Below are 23,008 nucleotides of genomic sequence, written 5' to 3'. Positions count from 1 at the left end.
TAATTTTGTATCCTGACAGGGAGCCATATTCAACTAGAAGGGAGTGCAGGTTAGGGAGCGAGGTTACAGGGTTACACAGAGTCAAAAGAACGTCATCTGCAAACAGAGATAACTTAAACTCCTGGTCCCTAACCTGAACCCCCTGGATGTCTGGGGATAGATGGACTCTGGCCGCCAGAGGTTCTACACTCAGTACAAACAACAACGGGGATAGGGGGCACCCCTGTCTAGTTCATGTGCCAGTTTCACCCTCGCCGTAGGGACTGTGTACAGGGCCAGTATAGCCCGGAGGAAAGCACCAGAGATCCCATACGCCTCTAAAGCTGAGAACAGGAACGGCCAGCCTAGCCTATCAAAGGCTTTCTCAGCGTCAAGGCTGAGTAATAGGCCATGAGACACAGTCTTATTCAGAATGTCAATGAGATCTATGGTGCGTCTGGTTTTGTCACCTGCCTATTGTCTATTCACCACGAACCCCACCTGTATGAGTTTTGGAAGCAATGTACCCAGCCGGAGTGCCAGAATTTTTGTATAAATTATTAGGTCCGCATTCAGTAATGAAATAGTCCTATAGCTGGCCGGATCAGAAGGATCTTTGCCAGCCTTGGGGACCACCGTTATAAATGAGTACAACATACCAGAAGGAATAGGTTCACCCTCCAAAAAGGAATTATATATCTCCAAAAGATGAGGGGCCAGGAGTGTGACATACGTCTTATAATAAGCACAAGGTATGCCGTCTGGTCCAGGCGAATTCCCTTTTGGAAGATGCTTAACCACCTCCAATAGTTCCTCAGATGTGATGGGCTCATTCAAAAAGGTCACATCGGATTGGGAAAGCCTCGGCAATTGGCAGGAGGCTAGATATTGCTGGAGAAGTTGGGCACGGGCCTACGGATCCAATGGGAGTGTGCTAGGAAGTGAATACAGGGAGGAGTAGTACTCCGCAAGGATGGCAGCCACACGAGTAGGATCATGATGGGCATGTCCATTCCTATCTTTCATAGCAAAAGGAGAGTTTTGAAGAGTATTATCTTGCAGCTGAGAGGCCAACAGTTTGTGAGTCTTATTGGTCTTATCATAGTACTTGTGCCTGGTATAATACAATAATCGGATAGCATGGGCTGTTGCTAGATCTTTCAGCTGGTTACGTATGGCCACCACCTCTCGGAGTAAGGGGATTGACGGGCATTGGGTTAGTAACAGTTCTTTGTCCTTTAGTTGGGTTGTGAGTGAAGACATCTGTGCCTCCCTATCGGGCAAACCCGACGGGGAAGGGAGGGTAGGGAGATGTCCAGAGATATGGGTGCATGGTCAGGCCAAGTAATGGGGTAGATGTCAACGTGAACCATGGAGCAAAGCCCCAGTATATTACCCAGGAACAGGTCGATCCGGGTGTGAGTGTTGTGGGGGTTGGAGTAGAAGGTGAAAGAGCTAGAGGTCGGATTGCGGACCGGCCAAAGATCATAAAGCTGGGACCGTCTAATAAGTCTGCGGAAAGCAGAGGATAATTGCGTCCCATTCCTAGGAGGGGTAGGAGCTGCAATAGCTTGCCTGTCTTACACCTCCGAGGGAGGCGCATTGAAATCCCCCCCAATCAACCGCAGAGCAGGTGGTAGTTGAGCGATTTTGGAAAAGACACGTTCCAGAAACCTAATCTGAGCTGAGTTAGGGGCATAAATATTACATAATATAACCGGTGTACCTTGTAGGGAACCCTGAAGTATAATATATCTGCCATAAGGGTCAACTTCAGAGGAATCCACCTGCAGCGGACAAGCCCGGCGGACCAAGATCGCCACACCTGCCCATTTTGTCCATTGGGGCAGTAAAGACCCGTAGAAACGTATGAAAAGCAAATTTAAATGAACAAATCTCATCTTGGTGGGTCTCCTGAATGAAGGCAATATCTGCCTTCATGCGGGTTAGTTCACGGAGGAGCAGACGCCTCTTGAGATCAGAGTTAAGACCCTTAACATTAATAGTTACAAGCCGCACCATGGTGAGAGTAGTAAAGTTGTAAACAACTCCTAACCCTGAAGCTTGGGTGTAGGGATGTCTAGTGCTGTACAGAAGCTGGAGAGGTCTTCCGCAGCTCTTAAAGTGGCATTTTTCCTGGCCGTCAGGCTGAAGGGGAACTCCCATTTATAAGGAATGTTAGCATCCCGTAAGAGTTGCAGCAGAGGGCGGAGACGTCTTTGTTTATGCAACGTGACCCAGGACAAGTCAGGTAGCAATTGAAGGGGGGCCCCATCCAGTTCAATATCCTCCAGATCACGGACTTTGGTCATTATTGCGTCTTTAGTCAGGTAGTCCGTAACACACCAAATCACATCTCTGGGAAAGGACCATGAGTCTTTGGGCCGTAGAGCCCTATGAGCTCTGTCGAGCTGTATCTTGTGATCACCGGGGTTGCCAAGGATTTTATTGAAAATTGTTTCAAGCGTACTTCTCATTTCACCATCGCGGACCATCTCAGGCAGGCCACGCACTATAATATTATGTCTGCGGCCTTTATTATCGAGATCCTCCAGGTGGCGCTGGTAGTCACAGAGAGCCACATGTTGTGAAGAGACGGTGGACTGTAAATCTACAATATATTTGCGCGTCGCATCGTCGTCATCCTCTAATGTTTCAATACATTGTGTCATAGCCTGTAAGTCCTGGCGTACCCCAGAAATCTCCGTTTTACATGCTCTAACTTCAGATATCAAAGAACGAAAGTCCTCTTTTGTAGGCATATTTTGTAAGAAACAAGACCAATTGTCATCTATCATAGTAGGGAATTCCTCCCTTTTTAGAGGTGGTAGACTGTGTAGACCAGCAGTCATTCCTGACCTCCATCACACGGCTGGGTCCCACTCCCCTATCATCTTGCCTCTCCACGCCCCCTAAATCAGAATGCGCTGACTGACTGAGTGGTTGCCGTTGGGGCTTGGGGGAGAGTTCGTGCCTCACATTTTGGGGGTGCTTGTCAGGGTGGGGGCTAGAGGGGGAGCGCGCCTCAGTCTGAGACAGGGCCGGACTTGCCTGCAGTGGTGCCTGCAATGATGGACACTCCGGTCCGGTGCGGTCATCTGGCGGTAGGCACTCCGGGAGCTCAGCCCGTCGGGAGGATGTGTCCTGCAAGCCAGGCTGTTTGTTAATCCTCAGCGGGGGAAACTGCGACGGGTCAAGGCGCGGTGATCCCAGGTCTGAATCTCTGCGCTCATGCTGCAGCGGCGCCGACGCCATCTTGGATCCGTCCGCCGGCCTCGTGGAGCACAGGTACGAGTCCAGGGTGGCAGAATTAGAGTGCAGCTGGAGTGTGGGGCGGGTGGCAGACCTCTGGGAGCCTCTCTTCCCCCTCATGGAGCAGTTTGGTCCTGGTGTGGCAGGTGGAAAACCGCTGGATAAGGCAGTGGTGAGCGGAGCTCTGCTCTATGCGACCGCTCTCCTCGGCATCTGGACACGCCCCTTTGCCTCGTTGACTCTGTTTATTGCTTAGCAACTTTATACTAGTATCTGCCTCTTATGGTTTGACCCTAGTTTGGTGACCACCCGCCATTGTGTATTTTTGTCCTAGTCTTGTAATTGGTATTGTAGGAACAGTTTCAGAAGAAAAGTTTTAGAATTATTTGTTATTCATTGAAATAATGCCCCAGAGTCTAGTGGGCAGTCCTTATAATGACTTGTCACCTTCTTCTATGTATATTTCTACAAGAAAGGCTGACCATCATTGATTGCGACTATTATGGAGTGAGGTGGATTTCAATTTATAGGTTACAAGTTCTAACAAATCCTTTTACACAAGACTATAGTTCAGGTTGCTTGGCTTCCTTTTGTATCGTAATATCTGCTCATTGATAAATAATTTTATGGTACCAGGCTTCGTCATCAGTATGACATGAACTTATTGTAAGGTATTTCTCCATCCATATATTTACTGTGATCAGACATCTTTGAAGGCCTATAAATGACTGTCATCATGAATCCACTGACATTTAGGCTTGTGTTTCCTCTTAAGTAAGTAATAAGCAAGTTAAGTTATTAAACATACAAGAGCCTATGGTCACTTCATAAAACTTAAAGCGACTCTGTCACCCTCTGGGCGCCTACCAAGCTGGCAACTACGCTGGGTAGATAGGAGTAAAGTCATGCAGAACATACCTTTGTTACCTGTGTCTCTGTTTTTATGTTCATAAAAAAACACTTTTATTTGTGCTGTAAATAGTGTCAAAGAGGTGGGGCCTATTTCCTGGGCCCTAAAACCACTCTGCCTTACTGTACTGTATGCAGAGTGCTTACTGCTGATTATGCAAAGGTTTGGGCATACAGCACAGTAAGGTGTTGCGACGCTAAAGCCCAGGGAACTATAGGCCCCACCTCCTTGACACTAATCACAACTCAAAAAAAAAAAATATATATATATATATATTTTTTTTTTTATAAAATTGAAAATATAGACACAAGCAACAAAACATATTCTGAATTCTTTAATTAATATCTATCCAGCTTTGCTCCCAGCTCAGTAGTCGGTTAACGGGTGACAGATTCACATTAATGTAACCCAATTATAGTATGAAACTTCTATGAATAATTTTTCTGACAGTAAGTTTTATATTTACGTAGCTTTGTTTTCAGTAGACTGTGCAAAGCGGCCCATAAGAGAATTTGCTTGCTTCTGTAGGACCAGATTATAACCAAAAGCTGTATTCAATTTGGTTGCTTTATTGTAAATGCAAGTTACCAGAGTCACTCCATAGCAGGGCTCCAGATGGCGACCAAAATGGTCGCCAATGCGACTGATATTTTGCAAATGGCGCCCAGATTTATAAATCTGGGCGCCATTTGCGACTGGCCCCAGCGGCGGCGCGCTGTCTCTTTAAGTATCCCCGGCTGATGCGCGGCTGCCGGGGGTATCCCATCCTATCCCCGGCAGCGCGGCGCATCAGTGAGCTGCCTGGGGCCCTGACTTTCGGCACAGGAAGCGCGCGTCAGAGACGCTTCCTGTGTCAGAAGTCAAAGCCCCGGCGTACAGAGAGCTCAGATGCGCCGCGCTGCCGGGGATAGGACGGGACACCCCCGGCAGCCGCGCATCAGCCGGGGACAGCGTCCAAAGAAGAAGAGGATCGCCGGGGGAGCGGGTTGTCAGGTGAGTTTGTGTGTTTGTTTTTTTTAAATACTGCTTAGCATAGAGGAAAGGGGGGGGGATCTATAATGGGGGGAATAGAAGGGGGGCATCTATAATGGGGGGAGAAGAGAGTGCCATCTATAATGGGGGGAAGAGAAGGGGGGGCATCTATAATGGGGGGAGAAGAGGGGCCATCTTCAAGGGGGGGAGAAGAGGGGCCATCTTCAAGGGGGGGGAGAGGGGGCTAGCTATAAGGGGAGGGGGTATCTATAAGGGGGGGAGAAGAGGGGGCATCTATAATGGGGAGGAGGAGGGGGCATCTATAATGGGGGGGAGGAGGGGGCATCTATAATGGGGGGAGGAGGGGGCATCTATAATGGGGGGAGGAGGGGGCATCTATAATGGGGGTAGAGGGGGTCATCTATAAGGGGAGGGGGTATCTATAAGGGGGGGAGAAAAGGGGGCATCTATAATGGGGGGGAGAGGGGGCATCTATAATGGGGGGGAGGAGGGGGCATCTATAATGGGGGTAGAGGGGGTCATCTATAAAAGGAGGGGGTCATCTATAAGGGGAGGGGGCCATCTATAAGGGGAGGGGGCCATCTATAAGTGTAGGGCAAACTGGCTGCAGACACTGGGAGATAGATATATGCACAATTATTATCAGGGCCCCTCAGGTGTCTGTATTGTAGGGGGTCACTTGCATTAGTCACTAGGTGAGAGATATATCTATCTATATACACATCTTGTGGGGGGTCACTATGGCTGCAGTCATAAGTCTAGCTCAGTATGTATAGACTGTTGCAAGCTTTTAAAGGGAACCTGTCACCCCCGGTGACGGGGTGACAGGCTCCCAACCCCCCGTTAGAACCCCCTATACTCACCTCATCGCGCCGGGTCCCGCTTCTGGAGGTGGTCAGGTCACGGAGATCTCAGCCGCTGCAGCCCGGCGCGCACACTGAGAGATGAGTCCAACACTCATAGAGAATGACGGAGCGCTGGACTCTCCCGTCATTCTCTATGAGCGTTGGACTCATCTCTCAGCGCACACCGGGCTGCAGCGGCTGAGATCTCCGTGACCCGACCATCTTCAGAAGCGGGACCCGGCGCGATGAGGTGAGTATAGGGGGGTTGGGAGCCTGTCACCCCGTCACCGGGGGTGACAGGTTCCCTTTAAGTTCAAGTTCAGAAGAGTAAGCCTCATTAAAAGGCTAGCCAAGTGAAGCTGAAGTACTGAGTCAGACTGGATATGGTTGTCAAGTTGCAAGTTTCCATGTTGAACATTTTCAAACTAAGAAAAGAAAGGATCTAAAGGAGGAGGAGGCTGCGGTGGCCTCTGCACACAGTAAGTCCCATGTAACATAACATTAATATTACATGGTTTAAAATGTTGGCGACCAAATATTCTATTTGGCGCCTAAATTTTTCAGGTTAGGAGCCAATGGCTCCCAGGTAAATTTTTTAGTCTGGAGCCCTGCATAGCATTGCTGAGATACTTGTAAATGTCACTGAGCTGTTAGTAAACACACTGCAGGCAACTGGAAATGTCATATATATTTGTCTAATGTCTGCCTCTTTTTTATATCTTCATGCATAGTCCCTGAGATATGTTACTTATGACATTACACGAGTATGAATACTTACAATATTCTGATTGTTATTTCACTAATATCATCCAAGCAAGGATAAACTAATTTAAAGGGAACCTACCAGCTCTCCTGATATGTCTGTTCCAGTAAATACTTACTGAAGTCTTGGTTATCTTTTTTCAAATTTTGCGCTATGCTACCTCTGCGCTATCCCTCTTTGAAATCTATTAATACATTGACCACTGGATGTAACCATTACACCTGTTAAAGTGACATGTCCCTCTGCAGTCTGCCACTAATAGCACTGATTGGACAGCATAGGACTGTGTAGGAACACACCCTCGACTGGTAACACCCGGTTGTCAATTTATTAATACTTTCCCCCCCAACCTCCGGCTGCTGATTGACAGCTGACTGCCCATACACAGCCTGGATAGATAACTGCCAATTAGCAGCAGGTGGGCGGAGTTTTTTGCTTCTCATGAATAACGAGGACTACTGGACTCTTGCACATAATTGAGAGAACTACTTATTGTCCATGTTATTCAGGAGGTTATCTCTGAATCAGTAGCACAGAACAATGTAAGTGATACAACATTCTGTTCAGCTTCTCTGTCACTAGTTTATGTTTCCCATTAGATACATGATTTTTACATGTCATACAGACATGTCAAGCTTTAATCAGTTGGCGTCTGAGTGTTCAGGCCTCACCAACTACAGAAGCCAACTCCTGCAACTAGACAGGGAGAGGAGCGATCCAGGGATTAAATTTCTCAACCTGCTTCTTCTGCCCCTATCTAGAAATCTGTGGGGGTCTGAACCTAGACCTAGACCACACCAAGCAAAACTTTAGATGTCTGTGTGACAAGTCAACATTGTTTAAAGTGGCAGTAACTCTTCAACACATTTTCTGCCCATGGAAAGTAATTTGGGCTTGAGAGGCCAAGCATAATCAGGTTTCATGGAATCACTCTGCTGTTTCATCTAAAAAGGCAAAATTGCTGTGACACAATTGAAATTGCCTAACACTCAACTATTAAATACACCTTTGGTTCTAGAAACCTGTTCAGTGCTTGGTCCTTGAAACATGTGCAGACAACTCTGTAAAATTAAAGCGTGTTCAATAAAACTATGGAAAATCCCCAGACACTAGCCCTGCCAAGTAACAAAAAAATAAGATTTGGAGTTTTGGAAAAAAATCTTCCTTAGACATACAGGACTGATACAAGGAATCATGTAATAAATCAGTTAGTGCCGAATACATTGGACAGCGTGTAGAATAAAAGATGGCACCAGAAGGGGAAAACATAGTTTATTTTGGCTCCAATGAGCTGTCTGGTTAGTTGTATGGGACAACATTAATGTTGTAAAAAAAAATTATCAACAATCATCCGGGCATCAATGAAGGGGCTAAAAAGGTTTGACTTTCTGCTAGATTGTGACCAGTACAGAATGGTTAGTGACAGTCCCACTATTTTCATCATAGGAGTTGGGGTGGTAAAGTTTCACTAATACTTGTGTTCCAGTCATCTACTGGAATACATATTCTCCAAACTGTATTGTGTGTGTCACTGGCTAAACTGAGATGGTTTGAGATGTACAGTAACTTGAAAAAGTATTCATACCCCTTAAACTTTTCCACATTTTTCACCTTATAACTAAGTTTATTTTATTCTGATATTATGTGATAGATCAACAAAAAGTAGAAAGGAATTGTGAAATGTAAAAAAAATTATATAAAATTTTTTTTTACATGTCACGCAGACACGTCAAGCTTTAATCATTTGGCATCTGAGTGTTCAAGGCCTCTCCGACTACAGAAGCCAACTCCTGCAACTAGACAGGGAAAGGAGTGATCCAGGGATTGAACTTATTAACCTGCTTCTTCTGCCCCTATCTAAAAATCTGTGGGGGTCTGAACCTAGACCTGGACCACACCAAGCAAAACTTTAGATGTCTGTCTGACAAGTCAACATTGTTTAAAGTGGACCTCTAGGCTGCTTCTCTAGTTAGTGTCCAGACTCATTTTAAATATTTGTATTTCCCAGGGGCAATCACTTGTTTTCACTCTGTTGAGCGCTTTTACTAGCAGCCTACAATGTCTTCTTCACCTGGGCTCCTGAGATCAGTACTCTTTTTACCGTGGTGGTCTACTAGGCTTTGATCCCGCCTAGCCAGAATCCTGCTCCACACTGATGAGGGGCAATGCCCCAAAACAGCTGTCTGTGAATGGATACCTGGCTTTGGTATTTCCCCTGTAATATCCTTAGACTCATAAATTGAGTTGGATATTGACTGAAAGGGCCACTTAATATGGTGGATTTGGTGCCCTCCTTACAGGAGGCACTCCTCTGTTAGGTCCTTCCCTGGAGAGATATCTGGCTAGTCCCGTGTTTCAAGACTCTTAAATTAGACTCCATAGACTTTTTATTTTTACTAAAAACAGAACATTTGTTCCCCTGTACACATATGGATGTGGTAAACATCTAATTTTACCTTCTTTGCTTCATGATACCACCCCATTAAGGGTCATTGTGAAAAGTTGGTTAGCCCAACAATGAAAAATGATGTCTGCATAGCCTCAAAAGCACTGGACTCTAAGAACAATGGAGGACCAGAAATAAATTCTGTGTAGAAAACTCCCATTTGAAAGGAGATTAGGACAGTTAAAACATGGGTTCCTGACAAAGCAATAGAGCCATAGATTGTTTCCCGGTATAAGAATTATTTATTAATAAAGTCCTCTGCAGCTTAAAAGTTGTCAAAAGCAAGACAAGGTTTGTGAAGAGTTTTGAAAGTTAAAATGACAGGACAATGACAATTTATCATCAGCAAAGAAGGCATTTGGCTCAATGGGATCTTTCCGCACTTACTTAGGATACATTTCTTTCAGCTTCACTGAGCAGTGGACAGTTGGAGCAAAGATGCCCCTTTACCCTCAATAAAGTCATAGCCCTTGGATCAAGAAAAAGGTCTTCCTTATGTTGACAATAGGCTCACTTAAGGCCCTATTATACAGGCCGATCTGGAGGAGCAAGTGAGCGCTGACCTGTCCAATAAAACCCATCACTTGCTCCTCATTCTCTGCTCGCTGTCGGCGCTATTACATGCACTGACAGTGGGCAGGTAAGTGTGTGTGGGGGGGGGGGAGGGAAGGGGCACAGGAAACTGCAGGTCCTAGTTCTTTTCAACATGTTGAAAGAAAAGGATCAACTGACATCACGAATATCGGCTGATTGTTGCCTTTTAACAGGAGCTATTACACCAAGCGTAATGGCCAATAATTGACCAAATACAGTGATAATTGCTTGCTGTAATAGGGCCTATAGTATTCATAGGTGCTTTGTTTGGCCTCTCATCTGTTTGGATCCTTTAAGAGTGGAAGTGAGCCTTTATAGATACCAGGCTCTGTAACAACTGGTAGTTATCTCTTGATCCACATTTACATCCATATTTCATGTAACTTTGGTGATATTAAAGGACAGATAGGTTCCTTAAGACCGCTAGGCACCATAATGGGTATAAACAGAGGGTCAGGTAACTCTTCGTAACAAGGTAGGCTAGGTGGTGCTTGCTGATAAAAAGATTTCTTCTATCAGATAGTAACAAGAGAAAGCAGAAAGCTGCACTCCCTATCAGATGCCCTCATGGACCCTGTATTTTTCTGTATCAAAAATACAGGCATAAGGTGCTTTCTCCAGTTACTAGCAAGGCACCATAAAAACTTCTCTGTCTCTGGCCCTGGTAGATACCCTCCTGTAAAAATATTCATTAGTTGTTTTCCTCTTTTTTTATTTTCATCAAAGGTGTAACTAGAATGTCCCCAATATGAACTCAGCAACGGTTCCCTTCATTTATAACATACTTGTCTCCTATTGTACTGTAGCAAATGGGCCCTTTGGCAGCAACACCACCAGGTACAACTACAACCTCTGCATCTCCTAATATTGTGCCTCTTATGTTCCCCAGTGAATAGCTTTGGTTCTTGGTACAGGATCTCCTAACTGCATTCACAGTTTTGTCTGCTGCTGTGTCTTGGCCTCAGTGTCTATGTTTAGGAATATAGCAATTCCACCAAGCCAAATATGGTTGTATGTTACGGTCTGTGGAGGAGTGAGCATATATATTGTTGCCTTCTCCTCCGTGTACATAGCTGCTTGTAACTTTCAGAGCTTTATTCCTAGTGGCAGGCATTGTGTACTGGGGAAGATTATGCAGAGCTGTCTTGATTAATCTTTTTGTAGCTGACTTGGTCCTCGTTGATTGAATCCAGATGTTAGCTGTTTGTTTGTCATCCATTTGTGTGTTTGTTACTTTATTTCCTATGTATGTATTGAAACAAGTTTTGCATATTTCACAAAGTTTTCTAAGCTATTTATTGCTTTGTGTATTTCATAAAACTGGGATTAGAAGGGTATTTCCATCTTAACTACTATATGTACAGTCATGTATAAAAATTGTTTACTTGATTTACTTGACAGTCATGTGTAGAAATATTCTACTTGATTTTCCTTTTGAAACGCTGCCCACTTCCTGCACAAGGGGCCGGTCTTTTCCAGAGCCTGCTGCCCCGTTGTTACCATATCCCCTTCCCTCTGTGATGTGGCTGCATTGATTCTAATGAGGAGCTGATCAGATTGGGGGAAACCCAACCAATATGTAAAAAGCTTAACACTTTTATGGTGACTGACAACTAGGCCTTCTTAGTATCTTACACTGTAGTAAAATGTAGGACCAATCTGGTTGTTTACCTTAGTGAGACTAAAGGCCCTTTTACATGGGCCCATGGTGAGGAGCAAGCGTTTCTCACACACCGACAGCAAGAGGGTTAGATTGGGGAAGGGCATCCCATAGAAAATATCAGTGGTTTGCTGCTCCCACTCCTATTACCTGGAGCCAGGGGCGGTCTTGGCATTTCTGGGGCCCCAAGCGAAGTTATGTCTGGGGCCCCCCCCTCGACACACACTCCACAACAATAGACCGCTGTGTGCTGCCCCCAGTAGTATATACCCCTTGTGTGCAGCCGCCAGTAGTATATACCCCTTGTGTGCTATCCCTCAGTAGTATATACCCCTTGTGTGCTTCCCCCAGTAGTGTATGGATGCCTGTGTGTTCCCCTAGTTATATATAGCCCCCCGTGTGCTCCCCCAAAAGTATATAGACCCCCTGTGTGTTGTCCCAGTTGTATATAAACCCCCTGTGTGCTGCCCCCAGTCGTATATACCCCGTGTGCTGCCCCCAGTTACATATACCCCCTGTGTGCTCACCCACTAGTCTACAAACCCATGTGTGCTCCCCCACTTGTATATAGCTCCCCTGTGTGCTCCCTCAGTGGTATATAGCCCCCCTGTGTGCTCCCACACTTTGATATAGACCTCCTGTGTGCTCCCCACTTGGATATAGACCCCGTGTGCTCCTCCAGTAGTATATAAACCCCCTATGTGGTTCCCCCAGTAGTATATAGACCCCCTGTGTGCTCCATCAGTATTATATTGATCCCTGTGTGCTCCCCCAGTAGTATATAGACCACTGTGTGCTCCTCCAGCAGTATATAGACCCCCTTGTGTGCTGCCCCAGTTATATATATATATATACCCCCTGTGTGCTCCCCCAGTTATATATAGACCCCCTGTGTGCTACCCCCAGTAGTATATAGACCCCCTGTGTGCCCCACCAGTAGTATATAGACCCTCTGTGTCTTCCCCCAGTAGTATATAGACCCCCTGTGTGCCCCACCAGTAGTATATAGACCTCTGTGTGCTCCTCCAGTAGTATATAGACCCCCTGTGTGCTGCCACAGTAGTATATAGACCCCTGTGTGCCCTCCAGTTATATATAGACCCCCTGTGTGTTGCCTTAGCAGTATATAGACCCCTTGTGTGCCCCACCAGTAGTATATAGACCCCGTGTGTTCCCCCAGTAGTATATAGACCCCCTGTATACCCCACCAGTAGTATATAGACCCCTGTGTGCTACCCCAGTAGTATATAGACCCCCTGTGTGCCACCCCAGTAGTATATAGACCCCCTGTGTGCTCCCCCACTTGTATATAGCTCCCCTGTGTGCTCCCTCAGTGGTATATAGCCCCCCTGTGTGCTCCCACACTTGGATATAGACCTCCTGTGTGCTCCCCACTTGGATATAGACCCTGTGTGCTCTTCCAGTAGTATATAAACCCCCTATGTGGTTCCCCCAGTAGTATATAGACCCCCTGTGTGCTCCACCAGTATTATATTGATCCCTGTGTTCTCCCCCAGTAGTATATAGACCACTGTGTGCTCCTCCAGCAGTATATAGACCCCCTTGTGTGCTGCCCCAGTTATATATATATATACCCCCTGTGTGCTCCCCCAGTTATATATAGACCCCCTGTGTGCTACCCCCAGTAGTATATAGACCCCCTGTGTGCCCCACCAGTAGTATATAGACCCTCTGTGTCTTCCCCCAGTAGTATATAGACCCCCTGTGTGCCCCACCAGTAGTATATAGACCTCTGTGTGCTGCTCCAGTAGTATATAGACCCCCTGTGTGCTGCCACAGTAGTATATAGACCCCTGTGTGCCCTCCAGTTATATATAGACCCCCTGTGTGTTGCCTTAGCAGTATATAGACCCCTTGTGTGCCCCACCAGTAGTATATAGACCCCGTGTGTTCCCCCAGTAGTATATAGACCCCCTGTATACCCCACCAGTAGTATATAGACCCCTGTGTGCTACCCCAGTAGTATATAGACCCCCTGTGTGCCACCCCAGTAGTATATAGACCCCCTGTGTGCTCCCCCACTTGTATATAGCTCCCCTGTGTGCTCCCTCAGTGGTATATAGCCCCCCTGTGTGCTCCCACACTTGGATATAGACCTCCTGTGTGCTCCCCACTTGGATATAGACCCTGTGTGCTCTTCCAGTAGTATATAAACCCCCTATGTGGTTCCCCCAGTAGTATATAGACCCCCTGTGTGCTCCACCAGTATTATATTGATCCCTGTGTTCTCCCCCAGTAGTATATAGACCACTGTGTGCTCCTCCAGCAGTATATAGACCCCCTTGTGTGCTGCCCCAGTTATATATATACCCCCAGTGTGCTCCCCCAGTTATATATAGACCCCCTGTGTGCTACCCCCAGTAGTATATAGACCCCCTGTATGCCCCACCAGTAGTATATAGACCCTCTGTGTCTTCCCCCAGTAGTATATAGACCCTCTGTGTGCCCCACCAGTAGTATATAGACCTCTGTGTGCTCCTCCAGTAGTATATAGACCCCCTGTGTGCTGCCACAGTAGTATATAGACCCCTGTGTGCCCCCCCAGTTATATATAGACCCCCTGTGTGCTGCCTTAGCAGTATATAGACCCCTTGTGTGCCCCACCAGTAGTATATAGACCCCTGTGTGTTCCCCCAGTAGTATATAGACCCCCTGTATACCCCACCAGTAGTATATAGACCCCTGTGTGCTACCCCAGTAGTATATAGACCCCCTGTGTGCTACCCCAGTAGTATATAGACCCCCTGTGTGCTCCCCTAGTAGTATATAGCCCCCCTGTGTGCTCCCCCACTTGGATATAGACCTCCTGTGTGCTCACCCAGTTGTATATAGATCCCATTCTGCTATCCCAAGTAGTATATAGACCCCCTGTGTGCTGACCCAAGTAGTATATAGACCCCTCTGTGAAGCCCCAGTAGTCTATAGCCCCCCCGTGTGCTCCCCCAGTTATATATAGCCCCCCTGTGTCTTCCCCGTTATATAGCCCCACTGTGTGCTCCCCCCATTTATATAGACCCCCGCTGTGTGCTCCCTCTCCCATATAGTATATAACACAATAAAACACTTATACTCACCTGGGTCTAGGCGTCTTCTCTTCTCTTCACTTTTGTGGCCGCAAGGGTTTTCCCTGCGGTCACAAGAGGCCGCGCTCCCCTTGTCCTGGCGCCGATGCTCCAGTGATGTCACTGGAGCACCGACACCACAAGGACAGGGCGGCCACTTATGACCGCAGGGAAAACACTTCCTGCGGCCACAAGAGTGACTGACAGGAAGGCAGCCAATGGCTCCCGCCCTGTCAGTGCTGCTGCTGCATGTAAGTGTGAGCGCTCATTACGAGTGCTTATAGTTACAGTTCAGATCACAGCAGCAAGCGGGGCAGCGGCCCTGTCTAGCGGTCTTGAGCACAAGAGAAGAGCGGGGCGTGGGGGCCCCCCTGGATGTTGGGGGCTCCAAGCGATTGCTTGGGGGGCTTGGTGCCAAAGACCGCTAATGCCTGGAGCCAACAGACCATTGTTATCGTTCAAAAATCTTTCAACATCTTGAAAGACAATGATTGTTGCCTTTTAACACGAGCTATTACACCAAGCGATTATCGGCTGTAAGGGACGATAATTGGCCCAATGCGGTCGATAATCGCTTGGTGTAATAGGGCCTTAATGATGACATTGCTTATGATGACTATAAATCTCTGTTTTTTGTACACTGAAAATTTGAAAACTGGTTCAACTTGCATCATATAGTATATAGGATTTAAGTTAATGCCTTGTATTCTTTTTTTAAGGCCCGAAGGAAGGAAGTTTTTGTGCAAGAAAGATATGGAAGATTTAATCTTGGAGACCCTTTCCTTGCACTTCAAAGAGACTGTGAAGCAGGTGCTTTTGATAAAGATAAGAAACCAATTTGTAGCAACCCTCTTACCATCTTAGAAGCTGTCATGGCACACTGTAGGAAGATGCAAGAGAGGATGTCAGCTCAACTTGCTGCGGCTGAAAGAAGACAAAGAAAGGCAAGTGTTCCTGGCTTCTACAAGACTCTTTATTAATCTCCCGCACTAAATGTCAGCACAGTGTGCCTATCATAGACATCTGTCCATCTCTGTTTCTTTTTTGTAAAATATGCCAAACTTGGACTAATACAATCATCTAGACAAGAGATATCTGGAGCATGGGATAACTTATTCTGACTGTTATAAAAATGTTTTCGGCTATTGATATTTGAGGTCAGGGCAGCCATCAGGATTTCTGCAGCCCCATACAGCCAAGCTGTTTAGGCCCGCCATTAACAAAAACAATAATCAGAAAAATTTGGGATGTATATTTGACTGGCATGGCGTGTAGAGACAATTGCTTTGGATTCATAAATAAGTAAACTCACCCCTTCTCGTGCCTCCATTACGCCAATCCCGGGTACTGCTGAAGGCCACCAGCTGTCATCTTCTGCTGGAAACTGGGTATACCCGCTCAGCCAGTCAGTGGGGTAGTGTCCTGCCCCATTAATTGATTGGCTGAGCAGGTAATCACTCAGTCTGGTACGTGACGTTGCAGCTAGGAGAGCTGCAGGACACTGGCAGCTTTAATGGGACCAAGGAGCGGTGCTGTGGGGCACAAGGATAGATAAGTTTGCTATTTTCCCGCCCCCTGCCTCTCTGCACTTTTTCAGTTTTGTGGTACTTCTCCTTTAAAATAAAATACCTGATCTCCCAGCAGCAGATACCTCTGCACACCACTCTGGAGAAATTAACTTTGCGACAGGTACCCTTTAAGAATTACTGTCATATGAATGAACTTTTGACATGGTTGTGCAATATGTTTAAAGTTTTGTCTTCTAAAGGAAGACAAGGAAGCAAAGGTAGACCAGGCCCGCCCCCTGCTTGTGACATCATCGAAAAAGAGGCGGAACGGCTCCAGGCAGGTGACTAACACACGTTACAAAGTTATATAACTTTTTAATGTGTGTTAGTTAAGAGGGAAAAAAAAACGTGGGAGTTGTCCTTTAAAGAAAAAAATAAAAAAAAAATACAGACAGGAGGGTGGTGTGGGCAAATACTTAACAAACTGAACTTACCTATCATCGTGCCTGGTACCATTGACAGGCACCAGTGTCCTGCAGCTCTCCTTGCTGCAATGTCATGTACCTGGCTGAGTGATTGCTCGCACAGCCAATCAGTGACTCTGGAAGGATGCCCAGTCGTTCAGCTAGGCCGTGACATTGCAGCTGAAAGAGCCGGGTACATTTCAGTAGAAGATGACAGCCAGGAGTGGTGCAACAAAGGCATGAGGAGGGGTGGCTTTACTTGTTTATTATTTTTTCACACCTCCCTGCCTGCTTTTTTTTTTTTTTTTTCATTTTTGTGGGACTTCCTCTTTAATTTAAATTGACAGCAACTCCATAACTCCAAATACTGTGCAAAAACTGCTTCTTTTCTCTGCTGCATGAAATCTTTAGTAAAATATGCCTGTGTGAACATACCTTTATTGTAGATTCATTATGCAGAAAACAATTGCAATGACAGCAATAGTTTGTTTGCATTATAGCTCTTCAATAAAACTGTGAATTTTAAAGGAAAACTATCAGCATGTTCGTCAATACGAACCTGCTGATATGTCTCTGTAGTGGCCTAGCTCCTCATTCCGGCCTTTTTATTTTGTATGTTCTACCGTTTTTAAGCAATTCGATTCAAAATAAATATGCAAATGAGCTCCTCAGTGCACCATCCCATCATCCCGTTGGCTCTGAAGTGCACACCTACTTATGCATACTCAATGATGCATGAGCAGGCACAGCTCGTTCTAACACATACGTTGTTCAAATTGCGTTCTCCCGACAGCATGGTAACAAGCTGTGCCTGCTCATGCATAGTTGAGTATGCATAAGTAGGTGTGCACTTCGGAGCCAGCAGACAGATGAGACGGTGCACAGTAGGATATACAAAATAAGAAGACCCGCACCAGAATGATGAGCTAGGTGACTAGAGTGACATATCAGCAGGTTCATATGGACAAGCATTCTGATAGTTTCCCTTTAAAACAGTGGTATAAAGTGCTGGAGTTTAAAGGACAACTCCGGCGAAAAATTTTTTTGGCTTATTTAACACACATTACAAAGTTATATAACTTTGTAATGTGGTTAAATACCCGGTCTGGCCCCCTTCCCCCACTTTCCGACCCCCGACCCCCCACCCCGGAAGTTAAAGAATATATACATTACCTATTACGGTCGTCACGGTCCTCTTCTCTGGTGTCGGGTGATGTCAGAGCTGGGGGCGGTCCGGGTCTTCTTCCTCCTCGGCGTCTTCATTGAGAGTGAATGGGAGAGAAAAGGCTGCTGGTGCACATGCGCACCAGCAGCCTTTTCATTGGCTGGAGCGCATCACATGGCTTCCAGCTTGCTCAGCCCTGATTGGCTGAGCTTGCTGGAAGCCATGTGATGCGCTCCAGCCAATGAAAAGGCTGCCGGTGCGCAAGCGCACTGGCAGCCTTTTCTCTCTCATGGACCCGGAAGCAGGAGACATCGCTGGACGGCGGAGGCAGGTGACGGTGAGGCGGACGGTGGGCGAATGGAGTGGCGATAGTCACCGGAGGGATGGTGAGTATGGTGTCTGTGTGTGTCTGTGTTTTTTTTTTGGGGGGGGGGTCCCGCCGGAGTTGTCCTTTAATGTACAGGATCCTGTATACCGTATATTAACAGTCATACATGTACACACAAACGCACATGCAAATGTTCACTTTACAAACCATACATCATATATACACACAACACACATACTATATACATTGCATACAGTCACACTTTACACAGATATACATGCACATTATGCACATTACATACTAACATATACATACATACAAACAAACATACACATTACATGGGCATGGACCCATATACACTTAGGCTATGTTCACACAACGTATGAGACCAGCCGTTACGTGACCTGGCCGGGTCACGTAACGGCCGGTTTTTGAAAAGATCATCCCAGCCGGCACTGCAGTACCGTCTGGATGATCTTTACAGCCGCAGAGTTCTGATGCGGACGCTTCCTTGCGCGCCCGCATCAGAACTCCCCACAGCACACTATGGAGCGAGCGGCCAGAGACACTGCCAGGCTGACAGGCAGGAGAACACTGTGCAGTACAGCTTTCAAAAGCCTCTATGCATTAAGACTGGGGCCGGCCAGGCCCCTCTGATCCTAGTCTGGGCTCGGGCTCCTGATAGCTGTAGCGCCAATACTGGCCTGATGGTGGTCCTGTTTGAGGTACAAAATACCATGATTAACATGTCTGAATATTATTCTAATATAACTTATAGTACTTAATCATTTATAGGCCCATCCCATTCCCCCCCCCCCCCCCCCCCACACACACACGTGATACACACAAGTTGTCAGAAACGTACAACCAGGGTGAATAGGTAGGGAAGACACAACAGTGAGCCCCAGTGCTAGCCCCCCCAAGTGTCCCTTCCTACTTGCCTGTCTAACCCTAGGAGGTCAATGACAACTGGTCGACGCTCCCTTCCTGTGCCAAAGTGCACACTGAGATGAGACAAGACAAACAAGCACTTAAGAATGTTCATATAGAATTGGGTCAAACAACCAAGGGGATATATACAGTACCAAATCAGCAGAGAAATGCAAAGTCAGAGGAGGTTGAGCCAGAGGTCAGAAGATCCAAAATAGCAATACAGGTAAACAGCATCCAAATCCAAATGACACTTATAGCAAGCACTGAGCACAGTCCCAGCCCATGGAATGATTGGACTGGCCCTCTGACATCCATGCCACAAAAATTACAGACTGGTAGGGAAGGAATATGAGTGCTGAAGGAACTGTCAGTCACAACTAGCTTATCTACCTGCAGCCCAGAACAAAGTTAGCTGGAGAAAAAGTCGGGTGTGGCAGAATCCAATTAACAGTGCAAGACAAAATATAATAAATATGCAAAACCCTGGTCAACAGCGCCTTCCCTGTCGCACTTTACAGACAGAAGATGGCATTAAAGCCTGAATGGGCACGGATGTTATACAAGGTTTTCAAGAAGAATCCTCAAAAATCAGACAGCATGAATAGAGCCAGCATGTGAGACAGATCCTTACAGGTCACTGGACAGGAAGACAATTCATTTTTTTCTGTCCATAAATCAGGATCCTTATTTACAGACAGAAAAGGGACCCCAAAAAAATAGAACCTGCACTTACCAATGCCCTACAGAGCCCACCCGCAATCATGGATCACACATTACGGTCTCACCCATGGCTGTGAGACCTCACCGAGAGACATTACTCCGCACTTTAGTTATGCACTCTAGGTTACAATCTCTCTTTATTGAATGATACATATTGATTTGGTTTGCATTCAAAAAAATATTTGAAAGCTACACAACTAATAAAAATCTGTTGTTTTTTTTCCCTATCACATCAGTTTAAGTTACACTATTTACTGAAAAGACTAAGAAATCGAGAATTTACTTGCTAAATGTCTGGCTTGTTGCCCAACACCTGTTAAATGCCAGTTCTCCTCCTCCTAGCATCTGTTAGCATTTTAACTCAGTGGAAATTTCTAAAAGATACATATTTTTATGAATTAAAACATATTTTTTGCAAAATCACTGTTTAGTAACTGGCTCTTATACTGTAATGTTTTCTACAGAATTACATAATTTTTGGATTTCAAGTAAATATTAACCAAAAGAAATGTTAATCCATTTGTGAATATTACTTCCAGAAAAAAATATTGATTTCGGAGGGGTCTAATGTGTATGGGGGCTTCTCAGATGTCCCCAAGATGGTGTATGTCAGGACAGATCTGGATATATTGGGTTTTTAATATGTCAGTGCTTTATTCCCATGTGAGATAAGCCACTACCAGATAGAAGTAACCACTTGTCTCTTCTCATTTTCCTGCTGTAAAGCTTGATAATCACTATGTCAAGATGAGAAGCAGTGATGCTTGTTCAAAGGTGGTGGGGTTACTAAGCAACAGAAAGGCAGTAGAACAGAAACACTGTCCGATTTATTTCATACCTTATTTATCATAAATTCAGTGGCACAGCAAGTGCCAAACATTTACACATGGTAAATAGGCACTGCCATTAAGAAAAATTTTTGACTTGTCACTGTGACATGTCAAATGTTTTAATCAGTCAGGGACTCACTACAGAGACCCCCACCAATCAGGAGGATCAGCCAGGAGAAAGGGGCCACTAAACAGATGTGATCGCGATTGGGGAGGTGGAGCTTGCTATAGCTCATGTCCTCCTACTTGTTCTCCTCATTGGTGGGGGTCTCAACAATGAGATGCTGACTGATCAAAACTTTTGACATGCCCCCAAGTACATTTAAAGTTTATATAAAGAATTACATTTTTGGACGTCCTCGAATAAGAACAGACAGTTTTATAGATGTCCCTTCATTTTTTCCATCGAAGTAGACTATTGTCTTTATCTTAAAGTAATTGCGTATTAGATTGCAGGGGAAATGTATTTCAAATACAGTACATGTAGCTGAAAGAGGTCATTCCCCATGACAGCTGGTAGCAGTAGTGCACGTGAGCACATGCACCAGTAAAATTCATTGACCTCTTCTCATACATGATCACCAACCTAACCATCTGGGCAGAATGGTATACCAACTGCTAAAATGTACATTCATTCAAAATAAGATTAACTGAGAATTGTTAATTATGTCCATTGCTGTTTAGCAACAGACTACAAGCTGTTACTCTATTAGCAATCCTCCGTACTGCCATAGAGACTGTATAGTGGAATAGTAAGGTATGTACACATGATCGATTTTTCAAACAGAAAATATTAAAACTATAGCTAAAGAAACGTGTGTGAACGTAGCAGAAGCATTAGAATTTGCGTCACCATAGCCTAACATAACCTGTTCAGTGCTAAAGACACTGCATGACAAGTCAGAGGGCCTATGCTCTTTCTGTATCACTGTTGGACTGCAGGATGGTTGCATAGATAATTTTTTAAAATTGATCTAATGTAAATCAAAAACTGCTCCAACTGGAACTAGATCCATAGTTCAAAATGCAGTATTATCTAGACATTGTTTATATAGTAAGTACACAGCTGATAAGTTATGATAAAGGGAAGAGGAATGTACTATCAGCAGCCTCTGGTCACAATAATGTTGGCTTTTAACTTGGAGATTAGGTTTGTAGTCTTCCAAGCAAATAAATTATTAACCAGAAGATTAACTGCATGCTCTGTTAATTCAGTACCATAAACCGTAAAAGGGAAAACTGAACATGCACTCCATAAGGTCAGCTTTATGATACGTATTTTATACCTATGTTTTAGCTACATGAGTGTGCATACTAGAATGAAATTAGATCTTTTTGTCCCATCCCACTAACCGACCAGTGTAACAGAGAATTTCAATGTTAAAGGGAAACTTAGAATCAAATCAGAAGGTTAGAAGCATCTAACCTGCTCATATGTCTCTATAGCACATAAGAGCTGAGGATGAAGGTCATTATGTTACCTTGATCCCCAGTGCCATTTTTGGGAACTTTGTAGTTTATTAGATATGCACTGGGGAAGGGACTACTGCCCTCAGTGCACTGATCTGCCATGGCTGGTGCACCCTCTTAATAAATATTGGGTTATCCCTCTGCATTTACAATTGGTGCTCATCACTGCAGAGTGCCAGATGAATATTCATTGAGAAGGCAGACAGATTGGTGCATTGGGTGTGGTAGTCCTGCCCCCAGTGCACCAAACAGCTTCATTTACATATTTTATAAACTTTAAAGGACACTGAAGATCAGGGTAAGAAAATCACTCCTAACCTGCAAGGTAAAAAAAATGCTTCTAACCTGATAATAGTTTCTCTTTGAGTACTTTGCTTTACCCAAAGGTTACACACTACAAATATATGTGGTTTCTCTTCATTAATGAATGAATGATCTTTCTGGGAATATTCTGAGAATGTTCTGAGACAATTCTTTCCCAAAAGATTGTGAATGAAAGCTCTTGAATTAATGATTCTTTTAGCCAACTATCGTCCGTAAATACCTAAGGCAAACCATTGTTTGTCCAATAGTAATTTCTCCTGTCTTCCCTATGCATGTGACCGTTTGGTTCATGTGGTTCCTACTGGAAAGGCGGCGTCTAGTGGTGTCTTATCTCTCTGAGATTAAAGGGGTCTGACAGTTAAAATTCATCCTACCCCACCCCTGTCTCCACCAACATCATCTGTCGGTGGAGAGTTGGATGGCCCCCATTCACTGACGGCTGAACCTGCCACTAAGTATATGGGGGCCTTCAGTTATTAACTATAATTATAACATGAAGCTTGTTATTCCCACTGTGCTCCAGTATCCTAAAGTCTAAAGTATTTTCTATAGTATTGTTTCCGCCTATATGAAGAACAGCTGTTTGGCTCCTCCACCACCAGAACTTGGGTCTAAAATCAGTCTCTGCACCCCTTTATAGGTGTGCACCTATTATGAAGCCTCAGGGTCTCTAAATTTCATATACGTGTAGCATGGCAATGAGGTTCATCAATGTCAATTTGGATGCATTTTTTGTAACAG

General features: G+C 45.2%; 1 protein-coding gene across 4 annotated transcripts in view; it reads left to right on the top strand.

Moving 5' to 3' along the window:
* CTTNBP2 (cortactin binding protein 2) overlaps positions 1-23,008 on the top strand; it is a 108,794-nt gene that overhangs the window by 31,623 nt on the left and 54,163 nt on the right. For all 4 annotated transcript variants that reach the window (XM_069976410.1, XM_069976418.1, XM_069976429.1 and 1 more), the window contains one exon: positions 15,245-15,469. In XM_069976410.1, coding sequence (XP_069832511.1) covers positions 15,245-15,469 — 225 coding nt within the window. The remainder of the gene's footprint in view (positions 1-15,244; positions 15,470-23,008) is intronic.

The sequence above is a fragment of the Dendropsophus ebraccatus genome, chromosome 1 (genome assembly GCF_027789765.1).
Source record: "Dendropsophus ebraccatus isolate aDenEbr1 chromosome 1, aDenEbr1.pat, whole genome shotgun sequence".
In the NCBI taxonomy this organism is placed as follows: domain Eukaryota; kingdom Metazoa; phylum Chordata; class Amphibia; order Anura; family Hylidae; genus Dendropsophus; species Dendropsophus ebraccatus.
The sequence above is the reverse complement of the archived record's forward strand: the minus strand, read 5'-3'. Positions and strand labels throughout refer to the sequence as shown.